General features: G+C 38.7%; 1 protein-coding gene across 2 annotated transcripts; it reads right to left on the bottom strand.

The window, feature by feature from the left end:
- Positions 1–470: 470 nt before the first annotated feature.
- On the bottom strand, positions 471–8262 carry LOC141591862 (receptor-like serine/threonine-protein kinase ALE2). 2 transcript variants are annotated; one of them, XM_074412352.1, is made up of 9 exons: positions 7774–8262; positions 6563–6731; positions 5302–5400; positions 5099–5200; positions 3832–4200; positions 3465–3731; positions 2535–2924; positions 1630–1870; positions 471–1471 (listed from the first exon to the last, which is right to left on the bottom strand). In XM_074412352.1, the coding sequence occupies exons 4-9, from the start codon at positions 5127–5129 to the stop codon at positions 787–789; spliced, it is 1983 nt and encodes a 660-aa protein (XP_074268453.1). In that variant the 5' UTR covers positions 5130–5200; positions 5302–5400; positions 6563–6731; positions 7774–8262; the 3' UTR covers positions 471–786. The 2 variants fall into 2 exon arrangements, with proteins under 2 accessions (XP_074268453.1, XP_074268452.1); XM_074412351.1 differs by lacking the exon at positions 6563–6731.
- Between the last annotated feature and the right edge of the window lie 2214 nt (positions 8263–10476).

Raw genomic sequence — 10476 nt, 5'->3', positions numbered from 1 at the left:
GACTTACTTTGGATTTAACAAAAGTATCCAGAATAATAATCAAAGATTCTAAGTTCCGGTGTATCACAAATTCTTGTTTAAGACGGTCATATCCAACTGAAACACGAACTCCATCAAGTAGCTTGATGAGACACAACACATAATGCCAAAAGAATGACACTCTTGTCCCATCTATGATATATGGGGGGAGTATTTGACCCTTTTTACATTTAACACGGATGCGGCCATCTTAAGGAAAACCAGCGACGCAAAATATCCGAATGTTCATAATCTGTTCCTCTCATTGTACCTCATTAAGGACAAAAAAGGATAGGGAGACAATATCAATAGTAAGGGATATTACCTTATGCAAGATTGCCATCATGCAAAGACTACCACACATCAAGAATAATAATACATGACATCTAAAGAACATCCAAAATCACAGAGCACATGTATGATAGAGGAAACTCACCAAGCATCAGTCCAAGTTAGAAAAAAGAAAAAAAAAAGTTATTTACTTAAGAAATTAGTTATGTCAACTTACAATGGCAGCTCTGTATGGCGTAAATGAATCGATTTTCAAGTTGAAAACCATCGGTTTTCTCAAAATATGGAAGAAAACCATATTATCTATGCTAGCTAGGTAGCTACACCCGGAACACTGATTTTCTGCTACGAATGAGGATTACATTATGATTCTAGTTGGTCGCACGCTAGATACTTTCTCATACACGATTCACGTCACGGGTACCCCCCAAATTGTACACTTGAAACACTTTTTTCTTGAGTATAAGAATAAGACCATCAACCCCAAAACCCATCACTTCGAGCTCGTCCTGAGAGATAACCGGCATGTTCACTCATACTACCCTTTAATCGGTAAAACAAGGGTTTGTTCTTTACTGTTCTCAACGGACCTGATCGATTTGCATGCGGCAATGTTCCTCGTTCTCCAGCTAACCCCGGAGATGAAAACGGTCTGTTTTCTGTTGCATCGAGGGGACCAGAACTATAATCCATAGTTATGAAAGAACCACCATGTCCATAGCCTGCATTCCACCAGCTGGTCTCGGACTGCTCAATATCACTCTTATTGTCCATGTCCAAAACTGAAGAATCCTTGAGACTACCACAATCTTCACAAGTCTCGTCACTGTCGTTATAGATCAGTTTAAGGGCCTGAACCACTTCACCCATGAAGGGTCTATGAGTCACTTCTGGATGTACACACATTGAAGCAATCGCTGCTACCTTGGCTAAGTCATCGAAATTGTATTTTCCATCTAAGGTGGGATCCACTAATTGCTCTACACCTTCTCGGCTGGACAAGAGAGGTCGTGCCCATGTCACCAAGTTTTCTTGTCCCTGAGGTCGTGACATGTCCACAGGTTTTCGACCTGTGAGAAGCTCCAGCAGGACAACCCCGTAACTGTAAACATCGCTTTTAACAAGCAAATGTCCAGTCATTGCATATTCAGGTGCAACGTACCTGCATTTTTAAAGTTCACCATATCAGAATTTCAGGGGTGGGTTCATGGGTAGTGGCGTGGGGGCGTGGGGCCAAAGGACAACATATTTTTGGCTTCGCTACCATCTAAAGCAGGTTCTGGGAATAAAACATGTTCAGAAAATACAAACAAAACATACCCAAAGGTTCCCATGACACGAGTAGAGATGTGTTGGCTTCCTTGTGTTGCTTCTCTGGCCAATCCAAAATCAGACACCTTCGGTGTGAAGTCCTCTTCTAATAAAACATTGCTGGCCTTGAAATCTCGGTGAATAACTCGAGGATTAGAATCCTCGTGTAGATAAGCCAAACCTCTTGCAGCTCCAAGAGCAATTTTCAACCTCGCATCCCAATCCAAAGGTCCCTTTTCCATATCGACACCTGAAACAACATAAAAGGTCTCTTCTGTAAATTGTTTAAACAGTCAGGATGGTGGCATCACTGGCAGATCTACAAACAACGGCTCGGGGTCCTGGACATCAAAAACTAAATTTTCCTGCATTTAGTCAAACTTTTGTGCTAAGAAAAAAATGTATCCCCTTCAGGCTTTGATATCGTCTCCATTTGACTTCATGGTCAACCAGTGTCATCTTTGTACCATTAAATTCTCTAAATACATGTCTAGATACAACATATTCTTTCAAATTTTTGGTTGAAATTTCTAATCCCCACCCCCCCCCCCAAAAAAAACTCTAAAATCTTAGTTTGTTTAGTCTTGCTAATTTCGTTTCTTGGGCTATGCGACACATTACATCAGTTTTATTACTCTTCATTGTATTTGATTTATATGGTAGAAATCGGCTTACTATTTCTGTTGATTAGGTAGTTGGGGTCCTTGTGTTCAAGGGGTTGTTTTACTGTTGGGTTTGTGGTTGGAATTAATTTCCCTTGGAGGTGTTATTTTCATGATTTGATTTGTTGATAAGGTTACTAGGAATGATCGAATGGTTTTTGGTGATCAATTGGAACAGTTATATTTACACTAGTGGGCATCCATGCTCTACAGAATGCATATATACTCGACATGACGAAATAAAAATCTCACCATGCAAATGGGAATCAACACTGCCATTGTGCACCACTTCATACACCAAGCACCTTCGGTGTCCTTCAATGCATATACCAATTAGTTTCACAAGGTTGCGGTGGTGCAATCGGCTTAGTAACTCTACTTCTGCAATAAACTCACGATCTCCATTCTGGTCATCCTTTGTCAGCAACTTTACAGCAACCTCCACTCCATCTTCCAAAACGCCATGATAGACACGCCCAAAACCTCCTTCACCCAAAATTCTACAAGAACTGAACTTATCTGTGGCCTTCACAAGTTCAGCAATCGTAAAGGTCTTCACGGGGAATGCATATGCAGGAATGGATGTGAAGAGTGACATGAATGTAGAGCTTGCTATACTGCTTGACAAAGTAGACCCAATGCCTGCATTTAAGCAATGTTGAGAGTAAACAATTTGTGTGCACAGACTATCCCTCAAGAACACAATATGTAAGCAATATGACTGAAGAGACAGAGAAAATAACATGTTTCAGTTTGATGAATAAATCAAATGCCTTATTTAGGAGGTCAGAATTTTGTCCTAAAGCATCGATCAATACAAAATTTGATTTATTGCTTTCGGATGAGCAGTTTAGTAAGAATAGCAACTTAGCGCTTACGTTGGTGCTCACTAGCTAAGCATTCCCAGGTTATAGACAAAGAGTACTTACTATAGAAGACATTAAATTCTAAAGGGATATAGACATCCCCCTACATCATGTAAATAGAGTCGGAGCACATATTTAGAAGTATTCGAGAAGTCTACTGCTTTTTGTGATTGGGTTAAGTTGTTAACACAAGTCAATAACAGAAAAGTTGAATTATGAGGAAAAAGCTAATCAATTATAGACGTTAGAAGTTTATGACTAGGTATAAATATTCATATTTGATACGAACACAAATTATTTTTTTAAAAAAAATTACCATTTTTCTTATCAGTAGATGGTGTAAAGAGCGGTCCAGATGCATTTGATGTGTTTCTAGCCATTCTCCATTTTACAATTATGTAAATTGCTGCAGAGCAAGCTACCAGTAAAACACAAGCAGAGAACACAATAACACACACAATTCCGGAACTTATTTTTTTGTTTTTGTTCATGACATTGGCAGTAACTGGGTATTGTCCATCCACAACACTTCCAGCAGGACCATTGCCAACATCGCCCCCAGATGGAAACTGTGAAGGAAGTCCTGCAACAACAGGAAAAAAATATCATCAGACACAACTGTTGGGAAACTTGGACATGACAAAAAAAACAGTTGCTTGTATGAAGGAAGATAATAATAGTACCTGGATAGCTAATGTAAATCACATCATAAATGCCAAAAAGAGTTGTATTTAGAGGCACGGCCTTTCGTCTTAATCTCTCATAAGTCAGTAAAGCAGTGGTATTGTCAAACTTCTCAGCAAGAGGAACCAAGTTAATATCAACTAGTGTTCTTTCCTGATTCTCAGAATCAGCGGTAGCACCCACAATTTGAACTTGATCTTGCTTCAAATACGTTCCTGACGCAATCTCAATCTCTAGCTCATTAACCTCATGAAACACAGCATAAACAGCAATACTTAACAAAAGCCTGACTTTCATAGGGAAAACACAACCGCAAGGAGTATTTATTACAGCAGGAGCCAGTGGTTCCAAACATGTCTGACCACAGCCTGCAAGTTAAAATATGATGTCAGAATTAAGATCAGAGTTCGGACACCTATTCAGACAGAAAGCAAAGAGCAAACATCCAAATATAGAGACCAAAAACCTATTACTCCCGCCTATTCATTTGGATTCATTACATTTTCTTTTTTGGAAATGTTCAAATCAATTCACTGCATTTCTATTTTGGGTAAGAAATAACAGAATCAACATTCTTCTCTCACATATCTCCCATCACCAAAACCTTTGGTCCAAATGTAAATACAGTAAATCCCTGTGAATGGATGGAATATATGATAATTCAGTTCATGCGCTGCAACATTGCATATTGGAACGAAGTATTAATAGCATCCTTCCAGAGAATATCAGCCATAGTATTAAATCTCGGTTTCTGTCAATGTCATGGTATCAATTGACATGGCCTAATCTCGTAGAATGTGGCCAATAATGCCTCAAATATGGAAAAATGTGATTACAGTGATCTTCAACACCTTTACAAAGCGGTCGAGTTCTAATCTGAAAACCCTTATTTAATACCCTATTACTATCAGCAGCCATAGGACAGATAACATAATACAAAGAGAAAAGGCAAAGGTTTAGGTGACCCTGTTAACAGTTTTCTGCTGTAAAATCAAAGCTTAGTTCAAGCAGATAGTAGGATTTGCAAAGATGCTAGACAGCAAATAAGTACTCCTGTGGTATTTCTCTGAAAGATATTATACTTTGCCTTATTTCTCAACCATATTTTAGAGACGCGTGAGAGTTTATCAGCTACACTTGACATTTTCGAGCATGCGAGCTCATTGGTTTTCACAAGTCTCATAAACAAACAAATTAGTTATACTATCCACACAGAAAATTGATTGGTTCCTGACTCCCAAGTAAATTTTAATGGCCCATTATTACCTGGTGTAGCAGCAGGAGCAGGAGATGGCATGTGTGGTCTCAATCTATGGTGATGACCACGACGTCTGTGAAAAGGCCTATGATGTGGTGAAGTAGTCGGTCCTGAAAAGGCGTAGGATTAAAACAACATAATACAGGCTAGCCACCTTTCCAATCTATAGTTGACGATATAGAAATGTCTCGAGTTAAGTAAGGATGAAGACCTTGATATGCAGGAGAGGGTGAGGGAGCTGCTGAAGATCCAACGGAAGGCTTAGTCTTCCGTTGCAATTGGTTCGTTGTAAAAGACAAAAACAAACCACCTGAAAAAAAAAAAAAAAAAAAAAAGACATTTCACTTAATGACTAAAAAAACACAATTTCAAGCAAAGTATTACTTAAAAAATTAAGACCTAGATAATTTACCAAAGTACAGAGAGAGGTAACCAAAGTTCCTTTATAAAGGAAAATATGGCATTATCAAGGCTTTCAATTTTTTCACTCTTCACTGACATCCATATTGGAGTACTACCTATTTCAATCAAATAGATTGAAGGGAACCACTCAAATACCCATAATTTTAGCCAAATAAAATCGAGCCAGCACATTAAATCACATCTCCATAATCCAAATATATTAAAACCATTTATGTGACTAAAGCAAGAGATACACAACATCAGGCATTCACCTCAGACATTAGGGAGTTAGGGACACATCAACACTGAATTAATAATTGCCCATGAGGTCAGAATGTCAACAATAGCACAAATATATTAAAAAAAAAAATATTGCAAAAATGCAGCACAGCTATCCTCAATTCTTATATGACCTCTAGGGAATTGTGTCTATAAGCTTTTGTTATCAGACAAGGGATACGGTCATGCCAAAACTATAGTAAGATAATGACAAACAAGTTAGATAAGGAAGAACTGTCTTGAATTGATGAAGAAAAAAAATCAGATAAAAATCTTATATTCCTTTCTTAGTTCCTGCAGAGTTTTCCGTATAAGGTAAATGGTTATCATTCCTCGGATTGGAACATAACAACATAAGTCGTTAAAATCACAGGCATGCCACGACAAAAGCCTACACAAGAACAGCTGTCAAAGCTGACTTTAGTAAGTATGAAATGCTTAAACGACAAAATCCTCCACTAGTTCCATGTATCGAATATAAAATATTGATCCTGATTACTGACCCACATTTCTTCGGTATGAAGAGATAATAGTCAACCACTTCCGCCAGATTCAGCGATAAAGAAAGACAACTTCCCAAACCGACATTATTAAGGCAGGAAACAAAGTAAAAACCGTCCAGTCCCTGTCATGCATCAATTACTACATGACCTTGCCCGTTCAAGTTACGTTAAACAAACAGCTCTCCCGGCATTGATCTCCTAAATTATAGAATCCAGTTTTCTATTTTCCCATCAAATACACTCATTATAGCATGGATCAAAGCACAAGAAATGCCGTAAGTAACTGACCAGCTCACAAAGCGGAAATTCCAGGACACGTGCTTGATTGCTTGCCTACTCTCTAGTCCGTAATCCCACTTAGCTGGTCTTGTCATGTTATTCAACTCCTCATTCGTCTTTACACATACCATTACTCCATCCTTAAAATCCGTTACGACTTACGAATACTCCAAATTTCCTATTAACTTGATCACGTAAGAATCCTTCCAAAATATCTACAAAGTTGCTCCACGTTTCCTAAAAGCTAGAGAAAAAGGTTAAAAATTACCATTTTGCACAAAATACCCTAACCAACCAATCACCTACCTCGCCTCAACAAGTTTATAATCTATCGACCCCCATTCGTTCCTAAGAACAGCATATGCACCCTTCATTCCAACAACCTGTGAATCTATCAATATACCACGCCTTATATACAACTAAATTAGCATTCCCCAATCTTCCTAACAACTTGAAAAAAAAAAAATAACTGATGTTCCCATTTTGCCCAGCTAACCTCAAAATTAAAACTATATCCGGAAGCAGTGGCAGAACGAGGGGGCTAAACATCTAAATAGAAAATTAATAACTTTAGTTAAATTTCCGAACTTTTTTCAAAATTTCTATATCACATTACTACAGTTGGCAAAAAAAAATACAATCTATGTAACTATGTTTTCGCCCACTGACTTCAATTATTGGTTCCGTCACTAAATGGCAACTTGAGTGAATGTTCCGAACTTCTTCCTTAATTACTACACTAGGGCTGGCAAAAATCCAATCTATGTTTTTGCCCACCAACTTCAAATCTCAGTTCGGCCCCTAAATTACAATGAGTGAAAAAAATTAGAACTTTTTTTTCTAAATTACTACATTAGGGTTGGCAAAAAAAATACAATCTATGTTTTCGCCTACTGACTTCAAATCTTGGTTCCGCCAATAAATGACATCTTGAGTGAAAATTTTTGAACCTTTCCCTAAATTACTACTACACCGGGGTTGGCAAAAAATTTAATCTATTTTTTCACCCACCAACAACTCCAAATCTTGGTTCCGCCACTATCCGAAAAGCTTACAAAAAAAACGTCACTAATCACAAACCTACAATGTCTACAAAAATGAATAACATCACAACTCAATAGTCAATATCCAAACAAATTAATCAAAAAGACAAAAAGTTAGTAGTAACTAAAAAACAACAAACAACAAACAAAAAACAAAAATAAATTAAAAATATATACCAGAGGAAAAATGAGTGAGGTGGAGGAGAGAGAAACAAAGGAGAAAGACTGAAAGCCGCATTTTTTACACCAACAACAACAACGACAAGAACAAGAAGTCAGTCAAAAATGTGGTGGTTGTTGTTTTTTATAGAGTAAGCTCGAAATTAAAATCCCCATTTTGATTTAAAAAAATTCAAGGAAACCCTAGGCCGACAATGCCGCCGGCGACGACGAGGGCAACGGCAGCGTCGGCGGCGGAGAAGGAGGAGGAGTAGATCTGGGGAATGTGGAGCTCGATCTACGGCGGTATGCGGTGGTTGTTACGGTGAAGAGAGAGAAAATGGATGTAGAGAGAGAAAGTGTGTGGGGTTTGTGATAGTGAAGTAGTAGCAGTGGGAGTACAAGTAGGCAGTAGCAGTGTTGAATGTTGATTTGTGTTTTACTGTTTTAAACTATGCTCGCTTTGCTTGATTCTAGAGATTGACTCATTGACTCATAGTGTGACTCAATATTTCAACAATTGGTCTCCCTTGTGACGGGTTACCATTTGTGACGGATATTTTGTGAGATAAAATGGTAACAAAATGGGTTAGTGGAGAAAGGGGACCACATGAATAGTGTTGCAGAGAGAGAAAAAGTGGGTACATTGTGAGGTAAAATGGTATCCGTGTTCAGCTTGTGACGGATATGTCATGACTTCAATGAGAATTTGTGATATTTCAATGAGTTTTTTTTAAAAGTAGATGTTTGTTTCGAGAATGATAACGTTAAAGGTTTAATATAATACGAACTCTCATTTGTGATGATAAAATTTGTCAGTTTGAAGAGACGTGAGATAAAGGGGTAAGTGGGAGGGAGGGGTTGTGAGAGGTCTCTTTGAAGAGACTGTTAGAAATAAGACGATTTGTTAATATAATGTGAGAGTATGAATCCAGTTCACTTTATCAACAATTTCAAGCGGCCTCGCTCACTTTGTGATGATCTTGACAAAAAATCGCGCCGCTTCTTATGGGGTGGTGTCAACGTGGTGATCAAGACTCGCGGGGTCTCAGTCTTGTTTCATGGAATATGGTCACTAATGAAAAAAAAAAATTGACAAAGGACTTCGGATTCGTTCAAGCACCAGGTTAACATAGCCTTTATGGCTAAGCTCAGTTCGAGCATGCTCACGGAACCAAACTCGCTATGGGCTAGAGTCTTAAGACATAAATAATGCAAAGGGCGATCAAACTCGCTATGGGCTAGAGTCTTAAGACTCGCTATGGGCTAGAGTCTTAAGACATAAATAAACTCGCTATGGAAAGTCTTACATGCGAAAGAAACAACATATATAATTACATAAATATTAATGATAAGGTGAAACAAAGGAAGAGAGTTTTGTGAAATAAGTTGCTCCGCCTCTTGATTGGATCTTGCTGAACATAGACGAGGCGTCAAAGGAAACCCGGGTTTATCGGGTGTAGGGGCATTTTCTGAGAAACTTCTGGTCCAATGATACTTGCTTTTGCGGAAAATTAAGGGATTGCAACTGTAACACCCCCATACTCCAAGTGCCTTACCAGGACCACTCAGGTATAAGGATACTACCATCTCGATTGCCCGAGGCATGATAATCATAAGACAATGAAGAAACATACTTTATTAAATAAATTTACGTGATTACATTATAAAACCAACTGTAAGCAAAATACAACTGTTCTCAAACTATAAACCAACTGAAAGGAACTGTTCTAATAAACACAGCGGAAGACTAAAGACTCTGATATGTGATGACTCCATCCCCAGCTAGATCCCACGCGTATCAAGATATACCGCTTAAGCAAATCGCTCACCACCCCCGAATGGATCACCACGCTTTTAAAACATTTAAACGGGTCGATCTACTAATCACACAATTAATATACATGTCACAATAAGACAAGCGAATGACTTAACCATCACATACACACACACCATCACACCAATCCCAACAATCTCAATCACCGATCATCCACTTGGACCCACCCCGCCATGGGGACCGCAGCAGTTCCCACCTAAGCCCCGCTCATCATACCGAGCGATAACCCTGTCCATTAATGCGCACATCCCCTTCCGTGGCGGGTTCCACGAAGGGCGAAACTAGGGCGTGAAGCCACTCCCGCAAGTGACTCCACTCAGCCGAGAACGCATCTCGAGAACCAGAGAACAATCAATCACAATCACAATCACAATCACAACCGTCACAATACAATTACTATATCAAACAATCAATCTCAATACATCAACAATCATCCCATTATGGGACTAATACGAGTAGAAATCCTGCCGGAAAGCAACACAATCATCAGACGATCTAGCAGTTGTCTCAAAACCTCTCCTTTACAAATCCTTCTCCTATCACATAATCACATAATCACAATCTAACCTTAACAAATCATAAAAACCCCCAATCCCAAAATTAGGGTTTAACCAAATCAAAGGAAAGACAATAAAAAGGGTACATAGATCTTACCCTCGACGCAAGGAACTCAACGGTATAAACAACGACAAGAACGACCGTCGAACTCCGGAATTGCTAAGAATGCGATTAAGAAGATGAACTTGTTTGCTTTCTCTCTTAAAAACAAAATTTAGGTTTTGGAAAAGTGATTTGGAAACAATGACGGAAGTGTTTTATACTTTAATCGCATTATTAACAAAACCCGACAAAACAGCCCTCGAAACCGGCTACTCGATCGAGTA

The sequence above is a fragment of the Silene latifolia genome, chromosome 7, assembly GCF_048544455.1.
Source record: "Silene latifolia isolate original U9 population chromosome 7, ASM4854445v1, whole genome shotgun sequence".
In the NCBI taxonomy this organism is placed as follows: domain Eukaryota; kingdom Viridiplantae; phylum Streptophyta; class Magnoliopsida; order Caryophyllales; family Caryophyllaceae; genus Silene; species Silene latifolia.
The sequence above is the reverse complement of the archived record's forward strand: the minus strand, read 5'-3'. Positions and strand labels throughout refer to the sequence as shown.